This window comes from Myotis lucifugus, unplaced genomic scaffold, assembly GCF_000147115.1.
Source record: "Myotis lucifugus unplaced genomic scaffold, Myoluc2.0 scaffold_35, whole genome shotgun sequence".
Taxonomy (NCBI): domain Eukaryota; kingdom Metazoa; phylum Chordata; class Mammalia; order Chiroptera; family Vespertilionidae; genus Myotis; species Myotis lucifugus.
This window is the reverse complement of record NW_005871083.1, coordinates 5,973,550-5,989,875: the sequence shown is the minus strand read 5'-3', so window position 1 is coordinate 5,989,875 and position 16,326 is coordinate 5,973,550. Positions and strand designations below refer to the sequence as shown.

General features: G+C 47.8%; 1 protein-coding gene across 1 annotated transcript in view; it reads left to right on the top strand.

The window, feature by feature from the left end:
- Positions 1–14,970, top strand: part of WWOX (WW domain containing oxidoreductase) — a 912,702-nt gene extending 897,732 nt beyond the window's left edge. The window contains exon 9 of the mRNA XM_006087054.3: positions 13,925–14,970. Coding sequence (XP_006087116.1) covers positions 13,925–14,113 — 189 coding nt within the window. The 3' untranslated portion in view covers positions 14,114–14,970. The remainder of the gene's footprint in view (positions 1–13,924) is intronic.
- Positions 14,971–16,326: the final 1,356 nt, after the last annotated feature.

Below are 16,326 nucleotides of genomic sequence, written 5' to 3'. Positions count from 1 at the left end.
CAAAAAAAAAAAAAAAAAAACCCCCAAAAAAAACCCGTGGTGTTGTCAAGGATGCTGAACTCCTAGAGAGCCGGGGAAATGGTGAGGCCTGGCACCAGGCAGACCGGGAGTGGACCCTGGCGCTGCACCGCAAGGGCTCTGTGTAACCTTGAGCAGGTTCCAACTCCTTGAACCTCAGCCTCCTCATCTCTACCATGGCGTTATTGTCTGCCTTGCAGAATTATTGCAATAGTAAATAAGGTGATGTTGCAGAGTTTCTAGAATGATATTAAGGACTCATTACTAAATACATGTTGGTAACTATGGTTACATAGGGCCAGGGGAGCCACCTGAGTGGAATCAGCTTTTAGGTTAAGGGGACCAACATGAATAATATCTGAAAGTCGTAAGTCTATGTCACTCTGGCCCCCAGCTACCCATACTGGTTTGGGTTCATACTTTCTCATGTTTTCTCGATGGTATTATGACACTGAGTTCCTGACCTGTTTTTGTCATGTCTCATGATCTTCCTCAAACAATTCCTACTGCTGTATTCTGTAGGCCATCAGCTAATTGAGTTCTGGAACAGAATCACACCAGCTTTCAAGAGCTGATTGTGTGGATCTCTTCCCAGCTCTGCATTCTGCTGGTCATGTTGAGAGTATTTACACCACAGGATTTGGCAGACACTACACATCAAGGCTCCCCTTCCCCTCCATGCTCCAGTGAGCCAGCTGTTAAACACTTACCAATATGCTGCTGTCATGAACCCCGTTTTTCAATGATGTGTCATTTAAGCAAGGCAAAGCAACTCAAGGAAAAGTTGATTTTAATTAGCCTATTATACTGCTCATCCCCACAAAGGGGTGGTTGTGGTGGTAAGCTGAGATTTTGTATTGGTTTAGCAAGGCAATTTCATAATACCAGACAAAACCTATAGGTTGGCTGTTCATTTGTGTATGTGTGTGTGTGTGTTTCCCAATACTCCCTACTCATTATGATGTAAACATGAACACTCTATAGACAACGGGCGGGGTACGTTTCACCATAATGATGGGAAGTGGTTGATACATGGACCCTGGAGATACTGTGGTCGTGAATCTGAAGCTCTGGCTTTCCAATTACCAGGAAGTTGTGCTTCTCAGTCTCTAGGGAAGGGTTAAGTGGAACTGAAATCTGGGGGAATTATGGATCTGCCCTCATATGTAAAACGGTTTAAAACAATTGGTTCTTTACCAAAATCTAGGGAATAAGAAACAGCCTTAGAGAAGAGTAAATGTTAAAAACAAGTAAGGACAGTTAACTCCTCCCCTTTTTTCTCACTTAAAGGTCCTTTTAATAAGAGAGGTTGTCCTTTTAATAGATTGCTCCTTCCTGGGACTCGCCCCACCCTCTGATCATAGACTCGAGGTAACCAATGGACTCACTCCCTTATGATTGTCTCATGGGTAGTGGAATCCCTGGCCTCCACCTCAGTGTTAGCCTCACACTCGAGAGCCTAACACCCTGCAGAGCATCTAACTGAAGATGCTCATCCTGCCACTGGGTAAGTGACAAACGTCACTGGGGGATCTGACTTCTGTGGCTCAAGATGCCATCCAGCAAAGGGGTTCAGGGCGTGGACAACCCAGGGTCAGATTCCAGCTCCCCCACCCGCTAGCTGTGTGACCTGGCAATGCCTCACCTTTCTGAACCTTGGGTTTCGTATCTGTCAAATTGGGAGCAGCATACATGAAGAGCGGACCCGCAGAACATTGAACGTCAGCCTGGGCTGCTCGAAAAGGTTAGCTCCTTATTGCTGCTCAAAGATCCACTGTGACGACAGCGCAAAACCTTGGCCTGTGGGAGTGCAGTGCTCCCAGTTGACTCGGACAGTGAACACCTTCCCGTCGATCCTGGAGCCATTGCTAAGAGTGGGGGTCTGCAGCCCGAGGGATGGGGTTCAGCTCGTAACTCGGCCACTTGCTCTTTGACCTCTGCCTCTCTGGGCTTTAGCTCCTGCCCATAACTGGGGATAGTGGATGTCCAGGGCCTCAAAAAGGGTCTGGTACAGGGTGACCCTCGCCGGTAGCTGTAAAGGCACATCAGTCCCTTAGCCTGCAATAGGCAGGTGCCACATAATCAGAACTCAACAAACAAGAAGTATTCGTTACTAAGTCATTTCACTTGTGTGAGCCTCAGTTTCCCTGTAAGTAAAATGGGGATAATAATATCTGCACAGGGCTATTGAAGGAATTCAAGAAACATTTTGGGGCTTGGCACCTGGAGTGTACCACGAACGGTATCCAGGCCCCATGTGGGAATCCTACCTTAAGGGGGCTGCCTTGTGACATCATGCAATGAGGGAACCCGGAGGGCACAGGCATAGAGGACAGATCTTCAACCACCTTGACTACCTAAGGGCCAGCTACACAGCGAGCTTGTATCCTCCCTGACATCTTGCCTGGGAGCTACGAGCATATTTGTTTGCCTTTTTACAAGCCAGCGACTGGGAGAGGATGAGTCCTGCCAGGTGTGGCAGCCAGAGGGGGCAAAAACAGGCAGAGTCAGGTGTTCCTGGGGAACCCCGATGTCCTGAGCTCAGCACTTCTCTGCACGGTGAGGGCAGGAGAGTTCCAACTGCAGTTGGCCCCACAGGAGCCGCCCTGGGGGTGCGGCCAGATGGGCCCGGAACGCCCAGCTGTGAACCCGACCCTGCCAGCCTCCCTGCATGGAAAGCAGAAGAGGAACGCAGCAGGGGTGGCTCTCAGGCCCCTCCTGAGGTGTTCTCCAAATCACATGCAGGCAGAAGCGGCACCCTGGGACCCAGGGTCTGAGGGCTGAGGAGTGGGCTTGGAGAGGAGGAGGAAGGCCCCTGAGGCTCTGAGCAGGGGCGTGGCCAGCAGGGGGATCAAATCACCCAGAGAAAGAGTATGTACTTACACAGCCTCATGGGGCTAGATTTCCTCATTTATGCGTAAGTTCAGGATGCCAGAGGGACCAGGGTGTGGGCTCAGAGCATTACCCATGACCAAGAACATGGCCTTTGAACTGACACAGACTCGGTTTGGGTCTTAGCTCCAACACGTCCCAGGGACGTATGTGGCCGTGAGTTACTTTGCCTCCTTCAGCCTCTTTCTGAGGTTGTTGTAAGAACCGGAAGTAATAGGTCCTTGGCACATAACAGGGCACATAACAGGCCATCCCCAGTCTCGTTATTCGTTTTGGTGTTGGCTCTCCCTGTTGCACTGGACAGACTTCCTAAGGCAGCTGTGATGTCTCACACTCTCCCTGTCCAAGATGTGAGGACTCAGGATGGGTTTGGAAGGGAGATCATTAAAGAGCTGGAAGTGACTGCCATGATAAGACTGTTCCTGGGCTGAGCGATCCGGCTAAAGGCGAGGCGCTAGAGCAGTGGTTCTAAACCTTCCTAATGCCGCAGCCCTTTAACACAGTTCCTCATGTTGTGGTGACCCCCAGTTTCATTGTTACAAATTGAACATAATTAAAGCATAGTGATTAATCACAAAAACAATCTGTAATTATATGTTTTCCGATGGTCTTAGGCGACCCCTGTGAAAGGGTTGTTCGACCCCCAAAGGGGTCGCGACCCACAGGTTGAGAACCGCTGCTCTAGAGGGAAGGCCAAAGGGTAGATGGCTTGAAGGCAAAGGGGGAAGGGTGGGTCAGCTAGCAGAATGTCTGACAAGAGATTAGAAGCAGGTCATTCAAGCTCAGCATGGCACCCAGAGATGCTGGGCAAGACTTGGTGGGAGAGGTAACTGTCGCTTGAATTTCTTGCCTAGAAAGCAGCAATCTACCCCCATCTCCTTTACTATTAAGTCTCTGGCATGAAGGAAAGGAGAGAGATTTTGATCTGCGTTCTTCCTTCTTTAACTTTTAATAAACAAAATTGTAGCTACCTTTGAACCAGTATCTGTGTCCTTAGGAAATGACCAAATGTTAGCACTGATCCTCCCCAAAGCCCTGTGAATGGGCTGTTACGCCCATTTCATTGATGAGGAAACAGGCTCCGTGGCTGGTCACAGAGCTGCTGTGTGTCAAAGTCAGGATTCAAGTTCAGGTATCTCTAGCTTCAGCTCCCTGGCTTTTTCCACCATCCCACACTGCCGCCCAATCTGCAGAGCCCGCAGCTCTCTCCTCTTCCCACTCCTTCTGCTCAGTTCCCTCCAGGACTGAGAGGTGATATTGATTCTTGTTCAATAGGGGTTAGAAGGTGTCTCTGCGATCCCACAGTGAATTCCAAGGGCTTTTTAAATGGAAAACTACAGGGAGTGAGGCTGGCTCTTCGCTGGCTTTGCGGGAGAATGGGCTTGGATGTGCACACAGCCAGAGCCAGCTCATTTTTCTAAGGACCTAACTTTGCAGCATTCTTCAAGGGCTCCAGAGAGTTCCCTGTGCCATCAAATTAAGTTTGGAAACTTCAATAAAGAAGTCCTGAAGGAAACTGTCAATTAATGCATTTACACGGAAGCATCATACTTAGGAAAAACATCTTCAAACACAAACGTTGTTTTCCACCCATTAAAAAGTTGGTGTGCCGCTTGGTTTCCATAGAGACCCGAGGTAATAGCTCCTTCCCTCACTGAAGACTGAGTGTCGCTCGATTTCTTTCTCACTCTTTTTTTTATCTTAGTCTTTCATACTTTTTTCTCCATCTCCATTTATGAAAACAAAAGATAACTAAATTGAAACCTGGCAATGAGATTTGTCTGAGGAAGACAGCTTGATTTATAAGCTCAAGGGGCTTCATTTTTGCTCACCTCCTTATTTTATGACTCCTGCAAATAGTGTAGCTACCTGCAGGGAAGTGGTGGAGAATTTTCAATTGATCGCATGATTCTCGCAGTCCATCAAACACAGGCTCAAAAGGGAAGTGTTAACGGTCTGCTAAAGGGCAGCTGAGTTTTCCCAGGGTGTGGAGCAGAGGTTGGCAAACTGAGGCCTGTAGGCCAAATCTGGCCCACGGCCCACTTTGTAAATAAAGTTTTATTGGAACCATGTTCATTTGCATATTGATGTCTGTGGCTGTTTTCACCACAGTGGCGAATTTGAGTGGTTGTGACAGAGACTGTATGGCCTGCAGAGCCTTAAATATTTCCGCTCTGACCCTTTGCAGAAAAAGTTTACTGAGCCTTGGTACCAGTGGGGGGTTTGGAGGCATTTAATCTTTTTGTCATGTTGGGCAAATACCGATCTTGCTGTGACTCATCTGTGCATCTTTGCAACAGGAAGGACAGGGTTCTTTCAAGGGTTTTGGGGATGTAAGGCACCCATGGGAACGATAAACATGAATGCTTTCTACTCCAAATCCTTTTGCTAGAAAAATCCAAAAATGCCTACCTTATGATTCTAGAGATTCTTTAGAAAACTCAAGGAAAGTGTGTAAAGACCCAAGCCATGTGGTCCAGCCGTTGTCCCGGGCCCCCAGCCCGCCCAGGTTGTCTCTGGGAGAAGGCCAGAGAAGCTGAGTGGGAACTCGGTTCAGGGACGAGACGGCAAACAAAAGAAGCCACCACAGTCTAGGAAGAAACCTTTAATTTCTATTCAGCTTTAAAGAGTTTGCGAGGTTTTGTGTTTTTCCTTTTAACAAACCAGTTCAAGTACATGCCTGCAGATTATAAAATTACCTGAAATCGCCTAGGATATCAGCATGCATGGCTTGTTAGTATTTACATATATTTACATAGGGAAACAAGAGAAAGATCTACAGTTATTTACAGTCTACATAGGAGAAGAGAAAGGCGGTCTAATTGTATTTCCTAAAATACAGTAGATGAGTCGTCAGTACATGCATATTTAGATAATATTTGCATGATAGAATGCAATTAAAAAAAAAACATACCTGTGTAACTTTCTATGCTAAGGTGTTACATAATCAAGGTAAACTTGGTTCTGTTTTGTTCCTAGTCTATTTGCATCAAGTGCTTTAAAATGCTCACTAACACCCAGGCAGAATTATGTACCCTGGCAATTAAAGCAACAGAGCACACGATCATTTCCTACTAACTAGCAACAAGCTGCTGGTGAATGAAATATCTATTGTTTCTCATTACCCATCGACCACTGTGACGAGATCTCTCTGTGTAAAGGCAGTGCCTAAGCTATCACCATTAATTATGGAAGTCATATAAATGAGACCCTCTCCACAGTATGTTCTAAATGAAATATTAACAAGGCCAGCGTTAGAAATGAGCCTGAGAAATGATCTGTTCGTGTGAGCTCCCTATGAAAATGCATGCACAGACCTAATGCAGTTGTGCTCGACTTGAAGCGGTGGGGCTGGACTTGGGGGCCTGCCTCTGATCTGAATCACTGCAAAGTCTATTCATTTGTTTCCAGACAACAGAGTTAAGAGTTAATTTCTCACCGTGATGCGGCCCCATCGGAGCACCCTGTGGGTTTTATCCCCCCCCCCCATGCCTTTTCAGTCAATGTTGTAGGATATGCCCGTGACCTGTGACCTAGGTGTAAATGAACTGTCCACCTTAACATCTAAACAAACAGCTTGCTTGGGGTTTGCCCGGAAGTCCTGCCCACTCACAGAACAGTCTGCTCTTGGCTTTCCAGGGGGGCCCATGTGTCAGGCCGACTGGGCGGAGTGACTGTGCGCAGGGGGAAGGAAGATATTTTTGTTTCACCGCTACTATGAAGACAGTCTTTGATGTTAGAACTGAACCCATTAATTCTGCCTGGCAATCATGTCAAAGGTTTCTATCAGTGTACATGGCAAATACAGAGGCATCCATTATCTACATTGTACAGAGCTAGCTATAACCGAGGTTAAAAACATCGAGGAAGAATGTAAAATGTTTCAAATTAACACAAGCTAAATCTTCTTTTACCGCTTATAAACACTCAGGAGTTCCTTCGGCACCAGCTTTGAGGTGGCCCAATGGGAACGTTTCCGTAAGGGGCCGTCAGATTTGTCCCGTGTCGAAGGATGATGCATAGTTCAGTGGCAGGTTTCTATGGCTCTTCTGCTTAGCTGTTGCAAACCAACCCATGGAAGAATGGATACCCCAATGCAGTGTTCCGTCCCAGCGAGAGAAAACCCATTGAAAAGAAGCTGTGCTTTGAGCAATGTGGGCCTTCCAGAGAGCACTGGCAGGGAATGCCCGGGGAGCTCGGTCATAGAAGTGAGACACAGTCAACATCTCTCCGTTGTAATGAGACCACCTCTCGGGCCAGTCCAGTCCAGAACCTCTTTGGCAGACACAAATGAAGGTGGGATGTACATGAATAACATCGCCCCCTGGACTGGCCCTTGGGCCTCCTCTTTTTCCTTCCCTCATTCAGAGGGCACCTCCCGCCCCACCAAAGCGTTAGAGTCCCACAGCAGCAGCAGGTCCCAGGGAGATGAAATCATTCTAAATTGCACACTTTCATTCTTTTGGGAGCAGACATCAATCTTTCACAGAACCCTTGGACCATAGACGGCAAGGACTCTGGGACAGGGAGAGGTATGAAAAGGGCCTCATTTATTTCAAGAGAAAGTTCAAAACAGTTCATGGAATTCAAAACACAGGTCCTGAAAGCCTACCAAGGTCACCCTGCCCTTGAATCCCGCTGGCGTGGAAATCCCTCCCCGCCCGACCTTCCCAAAACAAACATGGCTTTGGACCTCCCTGGATGGTCCGGATGGATGACCGCTTCCTCTCCCAGACTTAAGGCTAGCGAAGACAAATATATTCTTTAGCTTAAAAAAAAAATCATTTCCAACTTTCCATCCAGCACCTACTAGTCTCTGGGCTTTTTTCTGCAATATTTCTCAGAGAAATAACAGCAACACTCCCGACTTTGCAAGTCATTCTGTCCTGGTCTTGAAGTCAATCTCTGGAAACTCCATAGGGAGCTTGCTAGAAAGTCATGTCTTTTGTCAGGAAGAATGGTCCTTGTACCCTCACTTGGGTTTGGCTTACTATCTGGGATGCAAATGAGAAAGGCTCCGTGTCCCCTCTGAGATTCTCCCCAAATGGAGGCCCGTGAAAGCTGTGTCACCTTTGTTTCCCTTCAAACATTTCACTCAAGATACCCTTTGCGATCGTGGGTTGTGGACCAATTGCATCGCTGGGGATGGCCGGGGATAGTCCATTGCTTAGCTCTCCCTCAGCAAACAACTTCTGTCAAGCCTTTTCATAGACTGTGTCCCCGGTGTCACTGGGCACACGGCGGGAGAGACAGTCAACTGAACAGGGACTTCCGAGTCTTTTTCACAGGTGTGAAGCTGTTTTTAGCAAAGAAACCGTTACCTTGTAGCAAGAGGTAAATATCCAAACACCCTGTCCAAGTCCGTGGTGCCAGTGTGCACATCCTCTTCTGTGAGGCCAGGCTAAGTCCGTCTCCGGGACCTTCTCAGACTCTAAAGCTCCCACTGTTTACAACAGATGCCCACTCTCCTGGTCTCCACTTTTTCAGTTTGAGAAGTTAAGTGTATTTCCCTTCTATGATAACTGCTAAGAACAGCTGGGAGCAAAACTCCTGAAAGCCACAGGACAGTTCCGTGTCCATGCCCACAGGAAGCGTCTGCCTGTACCTGAGCCTGATTGTTTAAAGCCTTTGTAGGAGTCACTGGCTGGGAATATGTAGGAGTTCATTTGTTAGGGATTAATTGGGGGAGGGTAGGAAGGGGGTTGGGACAGACTTTGCCTGCAAACCGGACCTAATGTGTCAGATATTACCCTCCAAAAGGCCTCGCTCACTTTACACATACACAGGTTTATAAGGTGGAGTTTGCTTCAGTTTCTCTGGTTTTGAGGTGGTTCAGTTTAGGTGTTGAAAAAAGTCTATCATCCAAGACAAGGTTCCTTAGCTGGGCCAGCCTGGCACCTGGAGGTGGCGTGTTGGACCAGGTGACCTTTGTGTTAAGGGTCATTTGCTATTGGATCTTCTGAGGTTTCGCTGAATCCTCACTTCTGTTCATCCAAATGGATATAATTTCAGTTTAGTTCACGGACTAAACAACGGGAAAATCTCCTTTTAACATTTCTCAGGTGAACACAGGGCAAACCCCACGCTTAATTCCAGGCCATGCCAGGGTGTCACACTGTGGCCGGGCATGGACAGGAAGCTTCGGTCACATGGGGACACAGAACAGGGTCGGGCAGTGTGCAAACAGCTGTGTCACATGTTTGGCAGGAGGTTTCTATGGCGGCGTGTCTGAATTCTGGAGAGGGTCCACTGTGTGGTCATCAGAGTGACTTGGGACAAGTTGCTTTGGACGTCTGACACTAAGTGGGCTTCTCCACACGGGGATCCAATCGCCCTGTTCCTGAGGCTGTGGGTGAGAGTGTCGCGCTTACAAGCTTTCTGCCGGTGCCTGCCTGAAGAATCGTCAGCTCTCCATAGATGCTGGCCGTTGCTACCTCGTGAATGGTCCTCATTCGCAAAAGCCTCTAGAAAAGCAGGACCATTTGAGGGCAGAGTCCTTCGAGTAGACTGCTCTCCTCTCTTCTTCTCACATAACTTTGGGGCAAGTTGGTGTGTTGGTTGGTTAACACTTACTCCACGACCTTGGTCTATTCAGCGACACCAGCATCCCAGTGGAGGCAGAGGGCGACTCGTTGGCCTCGGTCATGCTAACGGGGAGGCCCGGGAGCCTCCTTTCTGTGCGCACTGCGTTGCCCTAAAAATGAACACAATTCATGGCACCTTTGTCAGCGTAGAAGATTGTTCTCGGTCAGTAGGGACTCGTAACATTTTGGAGCAGCTTGCTTTTGTTTGGCTTTAAAATCAGAGGTTTCAGCTGTCCTTGTTCTGGGGGAACAGGTGTGTATCTGGAGATGAATTCCCAAGCCCGGGCTGCACTGTCAGGCGAACGGCAGAAACTCTCCTCCAGGGTGTTACTGGGAGGCCGGGCAAGGCAGAGGCTGCGGGGGCAGTCATTCCACGGTGACACGCGTGCTCACTCCAAAGCTCTGTGGTAGATTATCCTGCCGTATTCACAGGCCGCTGGAGAGGTGGCCGGTTTTGCCTTTGGGGAGGGTTTGTCTTCCTAACAGACCCCAGATGAGGAACAGGGAAAGCTTTGGGGATACGAAGAGGCACCTGCTCACTTCACATCACCTCTTTGTCCCGGGAATTCAGCACAGTGACCGCTGCCCTCTTCCCAAAGGGCTCTCCTTCCTGCCCGTGGGGTTCCCAGTCTGAGTCCCCTGACACATTCCCTTACACATCTGTACTGTTTGCAAAGTCGATTCATTCAGCATTTTCTGTGCAATCTGTGATATCTGTAGGTCTGTGATAAAGCAATCTTAGAACATCTACTCTCAGAATCATTGACTATAGATATTCTGTGACAGTGTCTGTTTTTTATACATCTCGTAATTTAATCTACTTTAAGATAGGAATCTACTCTGTCTTTTAAATAAGCATGCATTTTAAAATAGAGAAACTCAAACTAAACAGTAACTGTGTAATATGTGTCCTTATTAAAACGTGAGTTATATTAGAGCACTAACCAATGCATTACAAATATCAATATGTAGGTGGTTAAAGCACTAACCAATGCATTACAAACATTGATATGTGGGTGGTTTTTCCTTTACCATGTATTGTTTATTAGAAACCTCTGTACCTCTTCCTTTAAAAGAGTCAATATTCATTTAGATTCCATGCTGACAGCTACAAATTGCTGGCTAGTCATCAAGTAAATGTTGATGAAAAGCGGCTACTTAATATTTTCATCCCAACAAAGGGCTTGGGAAGGATGGATAAGTTAGGGCTCAGGGCCTCAACTATAAATAAACAGCAACCACTTTCTAAGTCCACCTTCCTGTAGTTGGAGACGGGGCTGCAAATCTGACAAATGATTTCTGAAGGAGAATGATGAACCTTTATGACCAAGATACTCTTAACTTAATCCCCAACAAGAATCCTGGGTGATTTTACATACACTATGGAGATGGATGGCTCAGCTCTCCTCTGGCAGCTCGAAAACGTTTGATCAGATCAGAAGTGGCGTTCAGGCATGATGACAGATTCTACTGGGCTTCCCAGAAACTGTCCTGTGCCAGCCACACCCTAACGCATAGCCAATTCTAGGGGATGGAGACTAGAGCCGCCGCGCCCAGCTCCCTGATAAGCAGGCTTCCGAGAAATTGTTCTTAACAAATTGTTGAGGGGGACCCACAGCTCCAGCCAGTGCTTTTAGGTCAAGGTGCTGCTGTTAGCACGATGGGTCAGTAAACAGTGGTAACAACTCACAAGACATGGTGGCTCCAGGTGTTTTATAACGGAGTTGGTAGCATTGTTCCCTTTATATGACTTTCATCGTTTCTGAATTAGGTACTGATGCCCCACCCCCCAAATAAAAAAGTGGCATGAAAGCCATTTAACAGTGATGAAAATGCTCTTTTAAATGTGTGTTTGTCAGTTTTGAAATGTTTGATCTTGTATCAGCAAGCCCAGCCTATTTACTAATGAGATTCCCCTCACGTGGCTCAGTCTCCTTCTGATGAGCCAAACATTAGAACTTGTTATGAAACTGTCGGCACATCTTGTATGAAGATGTCACTCAGAGGCTGCCCTGGTGCAGCTAAGAGAATTCCCCCAGAGCAAAAAGGGTGGTGAGCTTGGGACTGAAAGATCTGTTACTTCTTAGCTGTCCGGCAAGAAAGCTAATCGAGTACCAGTTGAATTGAGCATGGATCAGAGAGGGAGACTGCCCAATGCGGGGTGGATCTCCGAGTGGAGAAGGTGGTCCTTGCTTTCAGGTGCCCCTGGGTTCTTCTACAGAACCTCTCGCGATGGAATTAGATTGTGCATCACCCCAAGCCTGGCGGCAAGACTCAACGCCAGCTCTTGATGCAAGATTGGGCTTTTCTAACATGTATGGCTTTCAGCATGGTAGCCAAATACAGGCTTATATGAACTGAGGTCATAGCGATTGCTGTCAGATTCCATGGAGGGAAAATGCATGCCCCCAGCTCCCTCATCAACATGGTTCCGAATCAATGCAAGTGCAGAATTTCTTTGCAAAAATACCATTCCCACAATGCAAGGGTGCAACCTGGTATCATTTTAGAAGGTCACGGTGGCAAAATATCATACCGGGTGTGGGAGAATCCCGCTTTGTGCTTTCCCCAGTGGCCTACTTTCATCTTTTCTCACCACTGGTGGCTCTGAAAGGCCCGTTTGTCCTGCTGTATACATGCCGATACTCCAAGGCTCTGCATCGGGTGGAGAGCCTGGATCTGGGGCTGAGCTGGCCGGATTCTCTCACCCCTTACAGTTGATGGTAAATCACCTGACCACTCTCTGGTGGTTTTGGCAGCTGGGAAGCAAAATGGAAATCTTAGACAGATATCCAGAAAATTATGCAAAACACCATCTCCAACTGAACTCTGCTAAGAAGTGAGGCCAAAAGGATATTTGGCTTGAGTTAGTGGGGCAAGCATCTCCATTCTTCAATTTGTCTTTAGAGTCACTTTGCCTCCCCACATGAGGTGCAAGGAGTCAGATAAGCCTCTCGAATTCTTTAGAGAAATGTGCCAGGTGCTAAACAAAGTGTTATTAGCAATAATAATTCAGTGAAAGAAAAATTGGATAACATGAACTTATTCCCATTAGACTTGAGCCACCACCCAAATCAATTTCAAAAGAAAGAGCTGAATCCAAGAAAATAGCTGGCTGTTTGGGGAGTGGGCACGGTGAGGGGGTTGGGGAAGTAACAAAACAATTATGACTTAATTAAGCTCAATCATGTCAGGAATTCAAGTTCTGAACTAATGGGACTTGTCCTGGCCTATCGAGAAGCCAGCTATGATCAGAACTCAAGTCTCTCCCCCTCCCGCTTCCCCCACCCATGTCCCTTTACTGATTTGACTATGGGTTTTTCACAAGAACTAGATATGACAACAAACAAAAACCAAGTCTGTTTTGTAGCACTTTCCTAAAATTAGAGCATCTCGAGGCCCTGATCCTCACAATGACCTTGACCCCCAGTGGTTGTAGTGAATGTAAACCAAACCATTTGTGCGGCATGGTTTTCCATTACGCATCCTGCTTGGGCACAATTTAAACCCTATAGGAGCACGAAAAGGGGAAGCTTTGAGTGAGGACAGAAACCCATTTCCTCCCCAATCAAATGTCCTTAATGTTTTTCTAATTGTGACCTTATCCCTCATTACCTTTCTCCATCCTCTTCCACAACCCCCCTCCCTATCAGCCTATAATTAGTTGATGCAACCAGGGCTGTGATGCACATAAATAATCATAAGATGCCAGATAAACTGTATTGGTTTTAAATTAGAGCCGTGCCTACCGTGTCTCCCTATGAACACCAGCCTATTATTTTTAATTATGGCTTGCAAAGCAAAGTGAGTTCTTGCCCTCTTTACAGCATCTCTGACAGTACCCTGTCAGCCGGGATGATATGGTCCCTCCCTGGCACACTGCCCTAGCCACCGTGCTACTCCAGAGTGAACGGAAAGTGATCCATAGCACTCATTGCAACTTGCGTTCTGGAGTGGGCTGGCACGGGTCCTGCTTAAGTTTCTCCCTGATGGGCCATTATTAGAGTGGTTGGTTTCATCCAGACAGAAGGTTCTGGAAACATCTTGTGCCGAAATGCATTATGCACTGAGAAGTCAAGGGGTTGGACAAATGTCTTCTTGCGTGTGCAGAAGGGTGCCTTCATTTCCTCTTTGCTGGGGAGAGATGTCTGACGTGAGTGATATGCATATTTATTTTTGAAGCCTTTTCCTATATGAGGTGCAAAGAGTCACGCCAGCTTTAGAGGGTCCGTGAGCTCGCTGTTCCAGGCTGCTCACCTCCTACCTTCCAGGCCTGGGCTCAGCTCAGGCCCCTTGGCCACGCTGAGGTCCAGATGCAAGTGGACCGGGCGGGGAGAGGCTTGCTGATTCCCAGTCAGAAGAAAGTCATCTCATCACCTCTTTTCTTAAATAAATTGTTTATGGTCTTTTTTTTTTTTTTTAATTTCCAGCAACAAGGAGCTGCCACCACCGTCTACTGTGCTGCTGCCCCCGAACTAGAGGGCCTGGGAGGGATGTATTTCAACAACTGCTGCCGCTGCCTGCCCTCCGCGGAGGCTCAGAGGGAGGAGACAGCCCGGGCCCTGTGGGCGCTCAGCGAGAGGCTGATCCAGGAGGGACTCGGCGGCCAGGCCAGCTAAGCGGGAGCTCAGGTGACGACTGGAACACACGCCCATCCTGTGTGCCCGCACGTCACTGCCAACGCTGCCCCCTCCCCAACTTATTATCCAGATTATCCAGGCCTTTCCGTGTCCCTCTGACACCAATCCGCCAGAGCCAAGGAAATAGGAGTAGTCACAGCAGATGGGAAAATGTCAAATACCAGTGGGAAGCAGGGAATTCATTCCAGGGGTCAAGGATCTCTCTTCTGGGGCTGGCTGAGGCTTGGGTCCCTTTTCTTTCCTGGTGGTGGCCTGTCTCATTGTAGAAGCAGGAGCAAGTTTCTCTCACTATTTAGAGTAGCCTGGTGCCCCCTGTCCCACCAGCACAGCCAGAGCCACACTGCCGCCGGGAGCTTTCTCTGTTCAGGAAAGAGTGTTTATCCTTCCGCTGCATTGATCCAGGAGATCATTGCTGCATTCTTTCTGACCAAGTCCAAGTGGGCTTGGCAACTCCTGGGGAGAGGCCCTGAGCCTTGTTCCTGTCAGCGAAGATGGAGGTGACACTGGCATAGACAGAGCTACGAGTCACAAAGGTACCAGTCCTTCGACTCCCTTGCCAAACTATACAAAACGTTCTTTAGCAATTATAGCAGATGAATTTTGCCAAGCATCCCCCCAATACCTTGACAGGCAGGAAAGGAAGCGTTGTCCGTAGGAATTTACAGGATCATTGCGGGGTGGGGTGAAAAGCCGTTCCCTTCATTTTTCATTCACGGTTTCAAGCAGCACCCCGGCGGCTCACAGCTCCTCAGGGCTCCTGCTTTAGCTTTCTGCTCACCAGTCCTGTCATCCCTCCCATCCTACGCTTAATAAAAGAGCATGCTCGAATGTTATCACCTGAAGTCTGTCTTGTGTCTTTAAATGTTTGTTACAGTTTTGGTTTTTTGTTTTGTTTTGCCTTTTTTTTTTTTAGAAAAGAAATCTAGAGGAAAAATAAAGCGCTTCTTGTAGACGCCAGGAAAACACCGTTCTTGTTTCTTCTGAGTTTGTTTTGTGCTTTGTGGCTGTCCGTGGCCCGGGTTGTCTCACGCGATTAGCATGCCAGCATCATATTTTCTGTTGAAGAAAGAGAAAGAAACATGACTATTGTTTAATTTCACCTAGAGAGGTTCTGTTGTTACTTATAGTGGGTTATTCAGTCCTCAGTGGTCTGTTCCCCCTGTAATTATCAAGTTCTTGGTCATTAGAGAAGATCTGTGTATTAGAAAGTGGGCGGTTTGGGGGTTCTTTCCCATTCAGCCCCTTTTCACTAACCCTGGTTTCTAGGCCATTCCAGGGGTCTGAGAAGGTCCAATTAGACAAGATGGAGAGGATGCATTTGCTAAAATACTATAATGGCACCTTCAGGCCACACAGCATCATGAACCTCTGGGCCTCTGGCTCTGTGGCCCAGTCCAGTCAAACACCATTGCTTTCCAGTGGCCCATCGCCTGGCTACCTCCCTGGTCTGGTGATATTTACCCTTACAAAGTCCTTATTATCACAGCTCCTTTAAAGCTGTGAGTCTTCTCTGGTCCAAACCCTCCAGTGCTTTTGAGGTAAACACTGCCATAACCCCCAGTCTCCACACGTGACTGGTTGTCTCCCACACTGACTCTGGCCTTGGCCGCCTGACTTACCTTGTCCAGTTGGAGAAGTGCCTGTGCACTGGGGGTTGCCCTCTCTTGCTGCTCTTTGGAACCTGGCAACCACCCGCTAGCCTGCCGGGTGATGAGAGACACCTGGTCGCTACCCAAACTGACCCCAGGCTAACCATTAGACATGTGGGCGGGGCCATCCCAGACTATTCAGCCCCAGCCGGGTCCACCCACAGGATGGCAAAAAATAAAGGCTTGTTCTGTGAAGCCATGAAGTTTCCAGGACTGCTCGTACACAGCCAACACTCACTGACACAACTTCTCATCTCACTGAGTCAAGTGCAAATTTTTACCACAGCCCAGGGTTTCTTTCATAATCTGGTCCCCACCTTGCTCTCTGATCCTGTGTTATAGCACTTTCTCTTCATCCGCTATATGGAGTCACTCCAGCCTCTGTGTTCTTGAAATATGCCAAGTACCCATCCTAGGCAACGACTTTATCTTTGCTGCTACCTCTGATGAAATGCTTTTCTTCCAGAGAATTGCATGGCTTCCTCTCACACTGTATTCTGGTCTCTGCTCAAATGTAACCCCCTTTCTGAGAATGTGACTGAC